Genomic DNA, 18,818 nt, shown 5'->3' on the forward strand with positions numbered 1-18,818 from the left:
AACAGTTGTATACCCAGTTGCAGAAAGAAACTGCTCTTACCCTTCACCTAATACTTACTGTTGGCTCCCACATCCTCAGCTACTCCAGAACCTCTCATTCTCAGGTATGTGAATCCCAGTATCAGAAAGAACAAGCATGCAGCAGTTAAGAGGAACATGGACAGGTAATGTGCACTGAAGCCTCCAGTGGTGGATACCTCCTCTCTTTTGAACTGTTGCAGAAGCTCCTCCTCGGGCTCTGAGAGATTCTTCTTGTAGGTGTTTTTCAGGTAGGTATGATTTGAACCCGTATGATTGGAGTGGTTGAGTCTAAGGGAGGAGGTGGTTCCACCCGGGGGAAGGCTATTAGTAGCTGAATAGATCCTGGATTCAACATTATAGCTACCAGCAGCACCGCTGAGAACATGGTTATTGGTCGCTTTCCTAATGGTGCCTGGAGGGTCAGTGATTTTACTGCTGTCCGCGTCCGTGAGCGATGGTGGCAGCAACAATACTGCAGGGGATTTCTTAGGTAGGCCAAGGCGGTATCTGGGGCTGGGAGGACTAGAGTCCAGATTTTCACATCCTCCTCCTCCCCCCGCCGCCACCGCCGCCGCCTCCTCCTCCTCCTGATTTCTGCCCCTGTCTAGACTCCCGGCAGCAGCCGCCTCCGCCGCCGCCGCCCTGTCATTCGTTACGACTACACCAGCACCACAGCCTCCGCCAGCCCTTTCTTGGCCCGTCTCCATCACGCCAGCGCCGGCTGCAGCGCATTTGCTTGTTATGAATGGAGCCGGAGACTTGCTGAGGCTCCGTCTGGGCCGGCGAACTGCAGACTCCTCCTTGGGTACCTGCTGCTTGGCCCTCGCCCCCACCTCCTCCTCCTCCTCCTCCGAGTCGGAGTACTTGTCCCTGCTGCCGCCGTAGGAGAGGAGCCGGTTACCGTTCACGGTCCGGCTCTTCCACCGCTGCTGCTCGCTCTCCTCTTCCTCCTCCTCTTCGTCGTCCTCCTCCCCTCCTTCCTCGGCGCCGTCCCCGGGCTCCCTCACACCCTGAGCCGCCGCCGCCGGTCTCCTGGCCGCCGCCCCCCACCAGGCGTTGGGCTTCCGCCGGGCCGCCTCCTCCGGGGGGGAGCTGTTACTCACGCCGCAGGCGCCGTAGGGGGCGGCGGGCCTCAGGCCGCGGGAGAGGGGTGAAGCCCGCTCCCTCCTGCTGCCGGCGCCGGCCTGGCTCCGGGGACTGGTTTCCACATCCGACTCGTCCGAGCTGAAGCCCAGCAGCACTTTGCCGCCCCCGGCAGAGGGTGCTGCGCGGCCCCGGCCGCTCCCGGCGGCAGCCCCAGGGAGGTAGGGGGGCTCGGCGCCCACCAGCCGCGCACCCACGCCCGGGGCCGCCCGCCCGGGGCCGCCGCCTCCGCCCAGCGCCGCCGCTCCAGCCGCCGTGTTATTGTTGTTGCTGTTCCGGGTCTTGTTGGCGGCGCCGCCGTGAGCTCCGGCCCGCTCATCCTCGCGCAGCTTCTTCAGCTTCTTCAGGTAGACGGGCCGGGTGCCCTCGGTGACCGGCCCCGGAGAGAGCCCGAGCCGCTTCAGCTCCGAGAACAGCTCCTCGTCCGTCAGCTGCGCGGCCGTCGCCATTTTCCGCGCTCTCTCTCCCCCCCCCGCCGCCGCCGCCGCGGCGTTTCCTACCCACGCGCCGCGCCGCGCTCCCCGCCGGAACTGACGCGTGCGCACTCGGCTGTGGCCGAGACCTGCCTGTCACCCCGCGGCACCGCCCGCCGGCGCCCCTCCCCCCACGCCGCCGACCAGTAACGGCTGGGGCGCGCGGGGGGGAAAGGTGGGGGGCGGCCGGCGCGCGCGCGCGGTGGCTCCAGCTGCCCCCCTCACGGTAGACGGTGTCCCCGCCCCGCTCCTCCGCGCGGGGCCTGGCGCGGCGGCGACCCGGCGTGTGTTCCCCCACCGTCTCAGAGCTCCCGCCCTAAGTGTGGTGGTGGTGGGGGGGGAGTCTGGCGGGTCCCCCCTCTCCGTTGCCGGGCTTGGGGCGGGTGTTATAGAGGCAGGGGCGGCCCGCCGCCTTCTCTTTCTACCGCCAGGCTTGAGTCGGCGGTGAGGGCGGCCTGGCGGGTCCCCCTCAGCCGCCGCCGGACTGGGGTGGGGGGGTCTGAGGCCGCAGGGGTGGCCCGGCGGGCCCCCGGCTTTCGCCTCCGGACTTGGGGCGGGGGTTCTGAGGCGGCGGGGGCGGCCCGGCGTGTGTGCCCCCCTACCCCCGTAGCCGGGCTTGGCCGAGGGGAGCGGGGCTCTGAAGCGGCGGGGTGGCCCGGCGCGTCCCCCGCGTCCGCCGCTGGGCGTGGGGTCTGAGGCGGCGCCGAGGCGGGCCTGGCGGGTCCCCCTCGGCTACCGCCGGGCTTGGGGCGGGGGTTCTGAGGCGGCGAGGGCGGCTCGGCGTGTGTCCCCCACACCTCCGCAGCCGGGCTTGGGCGGGGGTTCTGAGGCAGCGGGGGCGGCCCTGAATCTGTGTCCCCCCCAGTCTCCGCAGCCAGGCCTGGGGCGGGGGTTCTGAGGCCGTGATCGGGGGCGAGGAGGGCACCGCCGGGCGTACAGCAGTCCGCAACTCGGACCGAGCACCAGACGTGCTTTAACGCCACTTCCAGGTTGCAAATGCAGCCTAACAACGGCTGAAAACATCCGCAGAGCCCAGGTGTGCATCGTGCTTGGGCACTTCCCCAAGGTGGCATCCACTGATGAGGTGGGCGAACTTTTCTCTGTCAATTCCAGCATCAGGACGTCACGGCTTCGAGGAGAGGGATGAAGTGTAACAGAATGAAAGCTCTGGGAAGCTGCATCCTCAGTGTTGGTGGCTGAGCACCACCCTCATGAACGTTGTCATTGCCTGGATGTACTTTCCTCTTCTTTGAGAAAATACAGTCTTTGAAATGCATTACAGTTGGAACAGTCTAACTAGATACAGGAATGTGTACTTGTCAAAATGATTGTGCCGATACATGGAGATGTCATATTGGCATTTCTCAGCGTGAGGTGTGTGCTGGCCCTTTGGCCTCAGAACCTCATGCGGAGGCTTCAAAGTCTCCTGACCTGTGTGTCTCTATCTATCCGCCCCAGATGACAAACCCCTGTGTTTACTCACTGCTTATCACCTCATAAATGCAGGAGGCTGTTTCCATTTTGACCTAACTTTGACTGGCCTTACAACACCATGTGCAGAAGTGGTCCAGAAACAAAATCCAACTGCGGGAACGGTTGTACGTTTCCCCCACAGTCTGCTGCAGTGAGGAGAGTGTGGATGTGCCCTGCTAATGTCAAAACTGAAGTTGCTATTGAGGAACGTTTGCAGGGCAGGAGTTGAGGTAGCTGTGAGGCAGCTACCTGCTGAAGATCAAGCCAGTCTACAGAGCTACAAAAGTGGCTTGAAGCCCTTTTTCATCATGACAATGGTGATAAATGGTGATGATTAACTTCTGTACCCCACCCTCCATTTCTGACCAGCCACACCTGGGAATGCAGAACCCATCCTGTTGTTCATCTAAGCCTCCTTTAACACAGCTCTTCTGAGGCAGAGAAGCAATAGACAAAGGTCTGTGCTACTGGTGCACTCTACGTGGCACAAATGTGCACAGCCTGCACCTGTGTCCCTGGCACAGGAGCCATTTCACGTACAGCGGTGTTGTGCACGCGGAGAACTCCAGCTGTAAGGAAGATTACACTTGACATGAACTCCGGTACACATTGAACCGCTAACATAAATGCACCTGCTCTGACCTATCTCCCAATCTGTAGTAGGTAATTGGTACCCCAAATGCCATGATAAGTGCTTCTGACATTCCACTCCTCCTCCACCTCAGCAAGAAGCAACCCACACCTTGCATCAGCTATCTGGGGTACGTGTTTGAATGTGTGTTCCCCCTCCCACATGCTCAGTCCTTACCTCTGTCTGCCTGTGACACTGGCCAAACTAAGAGCAGTCAGTCCCAGGCCAGATACCCTTCTGACAAGCACACTGCTGGCTAACACCTGCTTGGGCACCTTTCTTGGAGTAGGAGAACATGTGCTGTCCTACAAGAGTTGAAGATCCTGTGTTCTCACCAATGCAACTTGCATGTTCTGTCTGTTTATTACACCAAGGGCATGAGTTAGTTTATAAAACTGTTTACCTAGCAGCAGGAAGGCAGTAAATGCTGTAAATTGTTAACAATTGAATCATCTCCTGCAAAACTATAGCATGGAGATACACAGAACGGCTGACTGAAAAGTCTGCATATTCCAAGTCATGCTTGAGAATCTGTGTGCCAAAATATTTTGAAATGTTTCAAAAATATGTCTTCTGGTTGATACTGAAGTAGGGATAACTCCACTACCAATCCGAAATCTGCACTTTTCTTTGATAGTATACATTAGTATCAATAATATCAATGCCTCATTAGTACCAGTACCTCCATGTAGTAAATTTTTAAGTGGATACTGAAAGTAGATGCTTTTAAAAAGGTAAATATTGTCTGCAGAGAGTGTGGAGGCTGTTCTTCATCAGGAAAAAAAATGGTGGTTGTTTTTTGAATAAGACATTTTGGTGTGTATTTTCCCTCTCATCCTTAAAGGACTGGTGTTCTCAGGAAACTGCCAGTTCTTCCATTGGGTAAAAAGGTGTTCTGGAAGTTAGCAACCGTACCTCTGTCGACTTTGTTGGGACTAGGATTTGAAGTTGTATCTTAATACCTCTTTTACCTTTCTTTCATGATTCCAAATTTCTGTGATGTTTATGCATTTTTGTAAATTCTTAGAATGTATGAATGACAGTTGCCTTTCTAGGGTCTCTTGCTGCAAATTCCTCTAGCAACTAATGCAACCCAGTCTCTATAAAACTCATTGAAGCATTTAGAAATCATGAGTCACATCTAAAAGAAATAAGATCCTCTTGTAAAACTCGTGATATTGTGAGTGCTGGTGTCTCTATGTACCTTTTGATTTTTGAGCCTTAAGGTATGCTCAAATCACATTCACGTTCTCTTAGGAATGTGATGTTAATGTAAGTGAAGAGTAGGAATATACCTATCCTTTCTTTTTTAATAAAAGTGGAGATTATCATGCAATCGCAGGACTCCAGGAAATAGTACAGTTACTCCTAAGACAGTATGCATAGGAAGAAATCATTCTTCACTATGAAAACAAACTGTATTAATCTAATTTTAAACATATTTACTCTGGTTTATCTACTTGTTTCAAATACTACATGATGAACATGAAATAACTGTCCACTTGTAAAACTGAACGGACTTTTTACTAAGAAAACTATTTTTTAAATATTACTGTTGCCGCTACCATGCAAGTCCTGTGTGAAAAGACTCACTTGCACGTCCCTTTCTTAAGTTCTTATTTCTCCTCCTTACAACTTCCACGTGGGTTTTTTCAATGAGAGTGAATCCATCTTTGTTAAAGTTAGGAGTGGTGTTAACAGTACTAATACGTACCATGTGTTTATGTATCGACCATGCCATTCTGCATGACAGCCTGTGTGTTTTGCTGATACATCTCTTGCTGATATGCTTTTCTTTCCCGAGGGCATCCTATTAATGTTCAAAAGGCTTATGCCGTCTCTTGCCTTTGCATTGCTGCTTATTTGTGGCTACGATGTAGGCACCCGCAAGGTATCTAATGCTCCCACTTCCCGTGTGGTGCTGGACTGTTTGCATATTGCAACAGCGTGAGCAGTGTGCCAGATACCCCAGGTCCCGCAAAGAGTCCATGCGTTCCCAGATTACAGTTCTTGTCTAAGCGTCCCACGGCACTTCACAGTGTGTGATGACCTGCTATGACCGTGCAGTTCTTGTCACTGAATGAACAATCTTAGTTCACAAGTCTGAGACTTCATAAGGCAACAGAATCACCTCCTGCAGTTAATACTTTGCCCTTCCTATAACCTATGCCGATCCATAGAATAGCATGTTCTCAACTGGGAGTTCATCCCTAATCGGGTCATATAATTCCTGACTCACTTTATTATGTCTGTCTTCCTGGGCACTGGCCATTTTAATGGGACTGTTGGAGGCATTACTGCTGACTCTGTATGTTGAAAAAAAATCCACAAAACGAAACTCAAAATCCTTAAGACTGTCTTAAAAAACTGTGTTTATTTAAAAAGGAGAGTTTACTTATGTATGAGCCTTTCACTAAAATTTGCTTTATGTGTTCAGTTCTTTTCTCAGGAACCAGAATGGCTAGATATTTATTTTAAAATCTGAGCCCAAGCTGTCCAGCTCCCCAGGCACTGAGCTTAAGAATGCCAGATATTGGAAGACAAGAGATTTCATGACAAAGTGTGACAAAAAAAATAATAAGGAGAAAAAAGGTAATAGGAAAATAAACTACAATAGAGACAAGGGCTTTAGGAATGAAACAAAGAAATAATAATAGTGGCTAAAAGCTAATGTGTGTTATGATTGAGAGGCCCATCCTGAAGTTATTTATAAAGAATGGATAAATCTCATAAGCAGGAGAGTATCAAAATGTCACTCAGCTGTTGGTCCCTGAAACCTTCTTGCCCTGTTGTCTTATCTCGCGGAGTAATTGTTGCTAGAAGACTGCTGCATGCTGTAATAGACAATTCTAAGTGCGTGACAAATCAGTTGTGTAATTCATTCTCTAAAGTCTTGCAGTAGATTACATCCAGAGTGTTTTGTTTAAATTTGAAAAGGGAAAAGTGAAGCTGAGCTTGGTGGTCAGGCAGGGTATTTTTCATATTGGTTCACTACTCCTAACATACAGAACTCTGGCTAGGTAAAACAAATATTTGTGACCCAGAACTGGCAGAGGTACTTCTACATATATGTAATGCCCTACCAGCACAGGCACGGCCAAAAGCCATGGCATTACACTATTCTGGCTTTTAAGTGCCTACTTTCCTATTATTAAGTATCCTTTGCAAATATTTTCAAGGTCTAAGGAATGATAAAAACTAGAGATACATCCTTAACCGCAGCAGAATACTGGGAAGCAATCCTGTCTGTCTGAAATCAACAGAACCCTGAAAACCTGGAGATGCCTGATTTCCTGCATTCCTGTACCTTTATTGTTTAAGGAAATACCTGTAAGCACCATGCACGATGCAGACATGTTAAATATACCTGTTGAGATTTTTTTGTGATGTCCTGAAAAACCTTTAATATGGGCGTAGACATGGAACTTTAGCCTGGGACCTTGATAGTGTTTGGCTGCAGTGTGAAGAGCAGTGCAGACATAGCCACAAAGAGCTCACTGTTTACAATTACATCCGACTTTGATCCAAGGCTAATGTCTTGAAAATTTACGTTTACTTCATTCATCTAATAACATTTAAAAGAAAAGCCATCATTCATGGAACAGAAAAAATGAAGTTTACATTTTACATTTTCATTTAATTCTAATTGTGTAACGCATTTCTTGTCCCCCAAAGCTCTAATTTCAGTTCATTCAATAAATAAGCAGAGTATAAATACATACAGTAGACAAAAATAATCAAATTAAAGAAGTTCAGAATAGGCTCACCATTCTGCTTTCCGTCCATGTCATTTGACTGCTGCAAAATCTAAATTCAGTGTGTTCCAAAGAATTGTTGTTATCTATGCTTATTTAGCACTTGGAGACCACATCTGTTTTAATTGCTCTCTGGCATCTGGTACTGTGCAAACATAAGAGAAGATGTTCCCTGTCTCTCGATGACACCCTTGGCTCCATTACCTCCCACCTGAACTGTAGGCAAGATACATAAGCAGGAAGCCAGCAGCCCTTAGAAAATCCCACGTTCCTACGGGAAGCACTTGTACATCTCAGCAGCGCAGACTGCCACAAGCATCTCAGTCTCTCCTGCTCTCAGCTTCTTATTGAGTATTGAATCGATCCTTTTGTTGCAAGTGCTCAGTGGTGTGGGCCTGGCATATTTAAAAGATTTCCTTATGCTGTGCAATTTCCACTGTCAATAACTTGACTCACGTAGAAAATTTCTCCCATAGAGGAAGAACTTCCATAAGAACCACTTACAGACAATGGGAACAAAGTCCCACTGGCCCTAAGAACTAACATTTCCTACTCAAAGTACATGCCACATTTCTAGAACTTTGTTTTCTCTCATAAAAACTGAGTACATTTAGGGAATGTTCACAACAACTAGTTTTTGGCCTACAGATAAGTTATCCACATCTCTATGTATGGGCAGCTTGGTCATACCAGAACCAAAGCTTCTGTGTCACACATCATCCCTCTGTACTCAGCACTGGTGAGGCCTCACCTTGAGTACTGTGTTCAGTTTTGGGCACCTCATTACAAGAAAGACATTGAGGTGCTGGAGCATGTCCAGAGAACGGCAACAAAGCTGGTGAGGGGTCTAGAGAACAAGACTTATGAGGAGCGGCTGAGGGAACTTGGGTTGTTTAGCCTGGAGAAAAGGAGGCTGAGGGGAGACCTTATCGCTCTCTACAACTACCTGAAAGGAGTTGTAGTGAGGTGGGATCGGTCTCTTCTCCCAAGTAACAAGTGATAGGACAAGAGGAAACAGCCTCAAGTTGTGCCAGGGGAGGTTTAGATTGGATATTAGGAAATATTTCTTCACTGAAAGGGTTGTGAAGCATTGGAAGAGGCTGCCCAGGGAAGTGGTTGAGTCACCATCCCTGGAGGTACTTAAAATACATGAAGATGTGGCACTTAGGGACATGGTTTAGTGGCGGACTTGGTAGTGTTAGGTTAACAGTTGGACTCGATGATCTGAAAGGTCTTTTCCAACCTAAATGATTCTATGATTTTATGATCATGGGAGTGTCCAGCAGGCACCACACATTCCACTTGTCTGCTGCAGGTAGATGACATTGTAGTGCTTAATTTCCCTCTGTGAGAATGATGCACTGGAAGTTTACCTTCACCACTGCCTAGACGTCCTCCCCAAACTGCCAATGGCTTCTGCCCCATTGCTTCACTTCTACTCTGTGAAGCATGACATGGCAGCAAGCCCAACAGTGGGCCACATTCTTCCTTCAAAGGTGCTGAACTCAGTATGCCTGATAATTCAGTGGGGAACTGCTGTGCCCAGTGTTCAGGCAGTGCGTGGCGGAGAGGCCCAGGTTTCACCACTTTGAAAGGCATCTAAGGTGTCTGCCCTCTGCTCAGGAAAGGGTGGCTATAATCCCAATACACATTATCCCCCTGCTACTCCTCTTAGATTGACCAGATCCAAGCAAATCTTCTTCAGAAACGGGCTCCTTTGTCAACACTGATGAGCATCTTGGTTGGAGAATGGAGCTAGGAATGTCAAGAAGCTGATGCCCTTGCCCCACGGTAATGTCCTCCAGTTATGGGGCTTTTGTTCTTCACTCTGCAGGTTCATTACAGACCAGAGATCTGCCTCTTCTCTTCTATGTCAGACTTCATATGAAAGCTGGATCCTTCACATCCAGGATGTACCGTGTAGCATCCTGTCCAAAGATGATGTTTAATTTCTCAGACCAGAGATACATCTGACAAGCCACTCTTGGTTATTGTACCTGAAAAAAAATGGCCTTCCCTTGCTGAACTTGCATTAGAACTGTAGTCCCTTTACTGTAAACTATTGGACCAGCTCCAATATCACTTCTGGGAAATGCCCACAACAGCAAAACCCTCGTCCTCTCCCTGCATAGCCAGACAAGAGTGATGCTTTCTGCCAGCTCTCCCGCTCACCTCTCCATGCCTCTATGACTGGGGTTGGGCTAGAGTGGAACACCTTCCTTTTCCTGTGGAAAAGAAGCATAAAAAGGAAAAAAAAACCCACGCAGAAATGAAAAAAGGAGAAGACACATTAGCAATAGGAGAAAGAGTGTTAAAAAGAAGTAAAGAAAGTAAAAGGAATAGAAGAAAGCAGAAGGAACAGCAGAAAGCAGTAATAGCAAAATACACAACAAATTTAGAGGCAAATACGGAAATGACAGCTTTGTCCCACGTGAGGCTTTGTAGGACCGTGCAGAGGTGCTCTCACGAGGAATGCTAGCGGAAATGTTTGGAAGAGCTTTACGTGCATATGGGATGAGGTAGGGCGGGGGAAAGAAGGTGGGTTTTTTCAGCTATTCATCCATGCTGTGTAGGGAGCAGTAGGTGGAGGAGTGAACTCTTCTCTTACCCGCACCATGACTTCATCTGTAGCGCAGACACTTGTGCTCCAGATGTCTATGGAAAAAGAAAATGGCATTTGCAAAGCTGAAGAATTGGGGGCCCATAGCACACAGGTTATGTACCCTCTGAGCAACAGAATAGAGCCTGCTCTAACTTATCACTTTCTATCATCTGTGGACATAGGTTTCCCCTGCTTAAACCAGTCCTTGTGAAAATGTTCTGTGAAAAAATAAACATGGCAGGAAAAATAAAATATTACCTAATAGAAGAGTGCTCTGAACAAAAAATTGTCCGCTGCAAAGAACGTGTGAGAAAGAATGAACCATCCATGTATACAGCCGATGTCCTAGTGGAGAGTTTTCAGACAGTTGTGATCTTAAAAAAAATGCTTAAATTAAACATGCACTTCAGTGTTAGCAGAATAAAGGACCCAAATGACTCACCTAAGGTCATGAAGAAGACTGTGTCAGAGCTGTAAACTGAGTTAATGTCATGAGGGCACCAGTCAGGAAATGAAGATCCTTGTTCTTTGCTCTTGGCTCTGCCACTGACTTGCTGTGTGGCAAATCACTTCCTCCTCAGGTGACTCAGTTTCTCCCATAGGCAAATGGAAATAATTACTCATCTTTGTAAAAGTCCTTTAAGAATGAAGATGGAAAAAGTTATTGAAGATGGAAAAAGTTATAGAAGAGCGAAGGAGGAATTCCATTCCAGTGTTCTCCCCAGCCCATCCTTTGTCCTCTTCCTGATGGATTTTTTTGCAGAATGATATCTTTGTTACCGTGAATGGTATTTTGTTAGATATAATAAGGCTGCAAATTATATAGCAAGAGCATGTTAATGAAGTAAATGGCGGATTACTTCTACTATATGCTATAAACAAACAAAAGATGTGCTAAAATAAAATTATCTGTATTGCAGAGTTAGTCAGTCAAAAAATGAAATGCCAGTTTGCTACTCAAGCTGGAGGAAAAAAAAGCAGTATGTGACTAAGTAATTTAAAATGTCATAATATAAACAGAAACAAGGTGGGCACGTATTATTAGACTCTTAGAAATGTGCTGAAACAGCCACAGGTAGAAGAACTCAATGAGAATGTTTTAGATCGTAAAAGGAAGATTATAATTTTAAAGTCAACAACCTTGTTTACAGCAGAAGCACGAAAACATATAGCAGTTGAGGTAAGGTGCTATGAGGGGACAAAAAGGAGTACAGGCCTTACTTTGTGGGTTGGCACCCAGAGAAATGGAATTAACTGTGCTACAAGCTTTGAGAGGTAAAGTGGGGAAGATACACAAACCAAAGTTTTCAAACGAGCCTTTTCTAATGTCTTCCTTATCTTCCGAGTGCCCAAGTTCAGATGTACGTAAGACCAATTTTTGAAAATGCTAATCATTCACAAATCTAAATGAAATTAATTGGAAAAACATCTAGAAAAATACAGGAGGGAAACTTTTCCAGCTAAAAAACTGTAATAGTTATTACTAATTACTTGGATGAAAGTTTTCAGTATCACACATGCACATTTGCAACCTAGTGTACACCTGTTATTTGTTATAACCATATGAAAATCTACAAACAGCTAATTAGGCAGCTGTATCTCATATTGACCAAGCTGATACCTTCAAATTAATGCTTAAATCTACATTTTACATATGCAACTGACCACATGCAATTTAGAAATGGTGTTTGAATTTTGTTTGTAAAATGTTTTAAGCCTTCTGGCATTGAGAATATTGTGCAGTCTCAGTAAAATATAACATCCAATAGGTCTTAAGCATGATTTTGGTTTTGCTCTTACCCAGGCAAGTTTCCTGGACCCTAAGCTCAAGGCCAATGCTGTGGCCATTCTTAGACACATCTGGACCTATTTTCATCACCTAAAAGAATATAAATATATGTAAGAAGCTGAATTGTTCCATGAAAACAATAGTTGCTTCAATTGCTTGTGTATATTTTGCACGATGCTGTGATATTTATTTTATATCACTGCCTTGTAATTTGGTTTTAGCTTTCTTTTATAACATCGCTTTGCTTTCAATGGCTTTTTTACTGACTTTTTGGAGCATTTCCTATTTAAATTATCATTTACTGAAGCCATGCTTCAGGACTCCTTCCCTAGGGAACATTTTACTATGCACAGTTCAGCATTTTTTACACTGTTTTACATCATTTGTATTGACATTGTATTGGTTGTACAAGTTCCCTCATGCATTCTGTTAACTTTGGAAGTCTGGGCCCTTTTACATCTATCTGCAGTTGTCATTAGGATTTTCTGAAGAACTCATGCCAGACAAAAGTCTTTAAATACATGTTGTAGATAATGTATACATTTTAACACTCTCATTATCCATCTGTTGCTCTCAGAATTCATGTTTTAATTCCAACTTTTCCATAATCTCACATTATTTCTTCTCCTTTTGACATCTGGTAATGCTGTAGTGCTGCAACTTAGGTAATGAATGGATTCCTGAGGATACATACAAATTCCAGATACTCCATCACTCCTTTCACTGAACCTCTTCCTTCTGTGGGTTTCTGTATTGGATTTATTTGTCTTAACATACCCACTCTGGTTTGCCTGTTTGGTACTCACTGTGGTACTCAGTACTACAGGAACCATGTGATTCGAGAACATGCTGTGTGTAAGGGAGAACATTAACCTATTAACAACCGTGCTACGGAGCTGCTGTTCTCACTCTGCTTCAGGTGCTGCTGGTCTAGTTTGGAACCAAAAAGGCTCTTCCTTGTTCTCTACAATCTGCCACTTGTGTAAAAATATTTCTGGGTCCTGGCTATTGAGCAAACCTCCATCTCCAGGCATTAATATGACGAAGAGAAATCCTGGTGCTGAGCTCTCTGAACAGTACAGTCCTTTTGTATGTCACTAAGGCAACCAATGTCACTACCTGCCATAGGCACAAACCCAGAAGTCTTCTGGCATGCCTACTGCTTTCAGTGAAAAAGCAGCACCAGCCTTCCGTAAAGATTTAGAGGTCTCTTATTTTCTCATAATACCCTATTTTAATTAGATAATTTTCATACGTGTCATTGAGAAAATATGGAAGAACTATTATGCAATTAAAAAGGTTTGTAGTTATTGTGTTTAATGCCAGGCATGTCATATTCTCTTGCTGATTGGATCCTTGCATATTTTTTGAATTTGCCATCACCCTGTCCTTCTACATCTGTTATTGCATTTCAGCTTTCTTCCCTGCATGTCGAGGATTACAACCCTTGGCATTCAGTTCCTCAGCTCCTTTACCCTTCATTGCCAAAGGGACTGAAAAGCCTCTGCCCTCACTCCAGATCTTTTGATTATCAGTACCCACTCCCACACAAAACCCACCTCTTAGTCCGCCCCATGCTGAGGCAGCTGTAAGTCAACAAAGATTTTATTCCCTCATATGCAAGAAATTAGGCTTAGCAGTTAGAAAACAAGAAGTGCAACTTGAATGCCCAGGGAACAGAGAAATTAAAACTTCTGTGGTAGAAAATAATTTGCTGGGGAAGGAATATTCTGCAATTAGAGAATGTAAGAGGCCCTAATTATAAGCTTATTATTTTCATGGTATAGTCTTCTGTTGTTTCAGATCACCTCAGTGTGTTACTTTTTTCCTTTATCTAACTTTATTTATAGCTCAATATACACATTTCTAAATGATGTTATGTTACACAGCTTCCATCATATTGGGATATGTCGTTATACCTTTGCCTACTTCCCGTGTAAGCAGAAATACCACGTGTCCTCTCTTCTGCAAACACATGGATTTTGAATGGAGCTCCTACAAAGCACTCCTTCCAGGTTTCCCATGCGTATGCTCCCACCTCTCCACCTGCATGGTAAAGAAAGCAGCAAAACTAAGGAATTCAAGGGGTTTTGCTCCAAGGAGAAAAGTAACTGTATTCCCTTTTCTGTAAAAACATGGCCAATAGGCTGCTTTAAAAAAAATAATAGTAGTGGCAGGAAGGAAAGAGCTGACAAATGAGCAGCTCCCCGCAGTGCCGTACTTCTGACACCATCCAAAATCCACACACATGAAATGCAGGGTCCAGGCAGTCCTGCTCCAAACATGAAGCACTCAAATGTCCTGTCAATTCTGCAGATGCTGTGGGGAGAGCTGTGTGGTACGGTGGCATGGGGACCCGGGGCGATGCCTCAGCAGCAGTTGTGCAGTCGTTCCAGGAAGATGGGGACAACAAAAATATATAATGAGACACAAATTCTGTGCCTGTTAGGTCAACGGCAGTTTTGCCACTGCCTTTATTTAGGCTAGGATGACATCCCATGTGCCTGACTCATTTTGTACCGAAACTCTGAACTGAGTATCAGGATCCCTGCCCTGCCCACTCTTGCTCTTCTGTTCCCTTGCCAGTTCCAGCATGGGGAAGGTTTGAACTGGGAGATGAATGGGGCCACGCTCCGCTTTCTTTAGCACTCTTCAAAGTGTTGTGTAGCTTCTCATGTAGCATGTCTGGATCCCACCCTGCACAGTGTACAAAGGCAGCAGGAGAACACAGTTGAATGGCTGCGCTTCAAAAATCACATGATTTTTGGATTATTTTGTTCTCCCATGCAGTTTGATGCCAGAGGGGAACATATGGCCCAAAGTGATTTTTTTTTCCACTTTACAATTCACATATCCTTTTCCATATGCGAGGCATTATTTCATGCTATGGCATCTATAATCCCTCCCATGTCTATTCTTCCCTACCACAGGATAGACAATATACATTTTGTCTTTCTGCTATTAAGGCACTCCGATGGTCTTAAGGCACTTTGATGGTCTTTTCAGACATTGGCTATAGCTTTACAAGGATGTTCCTAAAAGATTTTGATGTGCTTTTTTGATTATTTCCCTGAGAAATTGTAATGATATCTTTAGTTTTAACTTTGATTCTGTAAGCGCTTAAAGCTTTCTTGCTAGGCGAGTCACAGACCACTTGATCAGTTATCAAAGAAGCTTGCATGATCCCATAGTCGCAGAATTTGAGCTTTTAATCTCCAGTGTATGACATACACATCAAAAGCTTTGTGGGCAGCCACATTCAGCAACAAATCATATAGCTCTCATACATGTCATTCCTTTTCAGTGAGCAATATTTGTCAAATTGGCCCATTATCTCCTCCAATAGATACAGATGTTAAACCCTCTGAAGCTGATGTTGCAGGTAAATAACTTTCATAAAAGGGACGGCTTCCTTTGGTACAAAACAAGAATAATTTTGTAAAGGATGAATTTCTGTCAGCTGTTCTTCATGTTCTGTGTCATTTCTAAAGTAGAAACTTAATTGCATCCACTGTTGTCTCCTCCTTCCCTTTTATTTTTAACTTTGCGAAGACCTTCTAGCTTTCTCTCTAAAACAACACTAAATTCAGTGTTGCTTAGCGTAAAACAATGTCCGCTATAGTGGAAAAAATAAATCCCAGTACCTCTTCATAAGATCTAAGAAGATTTGTCCCAAACAGACGTAAGCAACTGAGACTGTTGAAAAAGAGCTATGAGAGAGTTAACTTATGCAGAAATAGGGTAGTGAACAATAATGGCAATCTTAGAGAGCCCTGAATCTAACATAGGCTGTATTACTACAGTTTGCATCTTGTGACTGATTGATTTTCTCTCTTAGAAGGTGTAATCTTCGACTGGAGTTTCCCCTGTATGGGGGAACACCTGGGGAAAAGGTCTCTTTTCCATGTCATTCTCTTATATGTAATAAATGCATGAGGACAGACTACACTCTTCTCACAGACAGGAACTTTAGGGGATGCCTCTTTTTTCTGCTCTACTGCTAACTACTTGCAATAAGATTAAATATGCTTTGAAACCTATACTTATCTGTCCAAAACTGGTAGAAAACAACCAATGAGTTCACAGGCATTGTAACTGCATAGATGTTGTTTCCATAGGAAACCAAGCAAAAAAAAAAAAATAAAACAAGGCTCTCAAGTAAAATCAACAATGGTGTGGCCTCAGCTGGAATGCTGCCAACAGCACTTGCCAGTGTGTCTCTGACTGGAGTATGGCAAAGGTAGCAGGTAACCAGAGAAAGGGAAAAAAGAATGACCAAGAACATGGAAGAGATCTGATATAAAGAGAAAGCAAGACTGTGCACTGTAGGGAAGGGACATGCGACTCGAGTCATGATAAAATTTAGAGCATTGAGTTGCGGAGAGCAGAAGGATAAGGGATGTTTGATTTCCCTAGTCTGCAAAACAAGGGAATGAATGCTCATGTAAAAGAAGGCAATTCAAAACTGGGAGATTTCCATTCACCCTCAGAACGGCCAGTTAGACTCTGGAATTCATTGTGTCTGAGAACAGGCTAAAACCAGTGACCAAAACAGCTTAGCAGCCTCCTGGCAGCCTCCAGCGCTTCCCAAAAGTGAGACCTCTTGGTGGCCTGGTCCCTGCTGCGACCGGTGTCCTGGCGCTCCACCTAGTGCTGCCCGGCTGCTGGAGATGCTCGGTTCAAGTCCTGGGACAGAGCATCCCCTGGGCCAGCGTTGTCCCCGTGAAAGCAGGGTGAAGAGCTGCCCTTTGTCTCACCCCAGAAATCCACTCTGGTAAACAGAATGGCACAATTAAACAGGATTTTTGCTTCTTCTGCAGAAGAACTGGTGTGGGACACCAGATCCTGGAACGCCTGCCTAAGCTAAGGCTGCTGTTTCTAGGCAATGTTCCATCCTCTCTCAAACAGCCCAGGGCAAAATGCCTTGGTGAGGCAGTGATGTTCTCCTCATTCACTAAAATGTATCACAGAAGATTCATAAATGCAAAATATGCAAGAAAACAAACAAACAAAAGTCTACTTTGTTTAAAATCACTTTGGTCCGATAGTTTTGAAATCAGTGTTCACATCTCAGTCAAACACAAAACCAGTTTCAGTAATGGAACCTGCAATGTGAAGCAAAACTGAAAGTCATGTCACCAGGAGAAAGCTGGGAACTGATGCCTTCAGGCTAACGGCATGATCAGTTTTGGGACTAATTGATGAAATAGCTAGTGTACGCTGTTTCTTTTTAAAATGAAATCATTAAAGTCTAAATTTACTACAGTCTATTCAAATACTGACAATTAAAATAAAAAATTAATTGAAGCAGTGTGATTTGCTACTGCAGTTTAAAAAATGGTTGGATCTACTTTTTTAAAAGATGAGAAATGTCACACAAGTTTTAAAGCCCACTCCCACCCCCAGCCAGCATTTAAAACATTGCAAAGTCAATGATGCAAAAACTTTTAAAACTCCCAGAATGACGTGTGCATGTAACACACGATCATGCATCAGAAGAGGGTAGCTAATAATACAGTTGCAAAAAACAAATAATGTCTAGTTGATACTTAATTTTCTCCATATTCTTCATCACCTGGTCTTGATCTTCTCTGCTCTACTGTCCTCTTTAAAGACAGAACCATACATTTTTGCATCACCTCTGAGATAACCTACCTGGATTATGGAATTCTGCAGACAAGACTGAAGATCTGATGTCAGGCACTCAGAAATGAAGAACACAAGTTGGTGACCACCTCGTAAAATGAATGAAGTAGCTTGCCTATTGCCACATAGGAATGTGACAGAAACAAGGACAAGGACATCTCTCTCTAACTTCTTTAGTGATGTGATCTTTTTTCACTTCTGCAAACTCCTGTCTCTCTTGCTATATACTTTTCAACTTCAGCAACAAATGAGGTAACGGATCTAAAAATAATTGTCTTCTTCAGTACCCAGCCTGGTTCAAAGCCAGATTAATTCCATGATCTCCAATGGATGAGCCGGGAATATTGTAAGAAAAGAAACAGAACAGATAATGAACTGTATATATATAAGCAATATAAAATAGGAGACCTCTCCTGCCTCTAGAGCACGTGACGTTATGACCTTCAGAATGTTGCTTTAACATAGTTTCTAATACTACAATATAGACTATGTTCTAAAATAAATAATTGAAGTGTTATGTTCGGAAGAATTGAAGGTGGAGTCTTTATTTCCCATTTGAAATTTCAGAAACTTCACCATATTCTAATTCCAGCAAAAATGATTTTTCTAATAAGAATAGTTCAGGGATTTTTTTTCCTGTCAGCTCTTTTTCCTTGTTTAAATTGTGAAGTTGTTAATTATTATCTACCAATCTTCACCACAAAGAAACAAATAAGTGAAATATATATTTACTATTTCTTTACACCCGAGAGGAAGAAGCATGTGTAACCTTCAGGATTAAAATTATCACCTCAGGACATATTTGTTCCCATTGCTGTTATTATTTATGCCTTTTCTCCATCTTCTTATATTACTAATGATCAAAGGGCACCATATTATTGATATTATTGATGATCAAAGGGCACCAGGCACTGACTTCCATATCCCTCCCTAGATATATCATCATTCAAACCATCCATCCATCCATTCATTCGTTCCAAGGCTGTCATCAGGGGGATGCTGTCAGTTGCAATGAATGTCAGAGCAGGCCACAAATCCACTCTAGAAGCATTCCTCTGAAAGCGAGTGAATCTTGAAGTCACATTCAAAATGTAGATCTGTTTTCATGTACGGTTTCCATTTCATTCAACAAAGAACCACAAAATGTTTGCTTTTCCAAGTATATTCCAATTCACTCTCCCTAGTGCTCTCATCTCAGTTAAAAATTGACTATTATTCAAGGAAATATGTAGGAGAAGGATACATTTAAATAAGAGACCGAGGAGAAATATAACAAGGTTTTACC

At 44.8% G+C, this 18,818-nt stretch overlaps 2 protein-coding genes across 3 annotated transcripts in view; both read right to left on the reverse strand.

Moving 5' to 3' along the window:
• The window catches only part of LEMD3 (LEM domain containing 3), a 53,604-nt gene extending 51,891 nt beyond the window's left edge, over positions 1-1,713 (reverse strand). Inside the window, exon 1 of one of the 2 annotated variants that reach the window (XR_008464874.1) lies at positions 59-1,713. Coding sequence is in view for 1 of the 2 variants with exons in the window: in XM_054191540.1 (XP_054047515.1) it covers positions 59-1,613 (1,555 nt within the window). In the remaining variant the exon portion in view is untranslated. The remainder of the gene's footprint in view (positions 1-58) is intronic. The other variant, XM_054191540.1, reaches the window with a different exon arrangement.
• Positions 1,714-2,023: 310 nt separating this feature from the next.
• Positions 2,024-2,710, reverse strand: LOC128909573 (mucin-1-like). Its single transcript, XM_054201460.1, has one exon. It carries the CDS (start codon positions 2,708-2,710, stop codon positions 2,024-2,026), a length of 687 nt encoding a protein of 228 aa, XP_054057435.1.
• Positions 2,711-18,818: the final 16,108 nt, after the last annotated feature.

The sequence above is a fragment of the Rissa tridactyla genome, chromosome 1, assembly GCF_028500815.1.
Source record: "Rissa tridactyla isolate bRisTri1 chromosome 1, bRisTri1.patW.cur.20221130, whole genome shotgun sequence".
Classification (NCBI taxonomy): Eukaryota; Metazoa; Chordata; class Aves; order Charadriiformes; family Laridae; genus Rissa; species Rissa tridactyla.

Coding starts and splice junctions, on each gene's coding strand:
- LOC128909573 (XM_054201460.1), bottom strand. CDS start 2,710: ATGCCACCTTGGGGAAGTGCCCAAGCACGATGCACACCTGGGCTCTGC.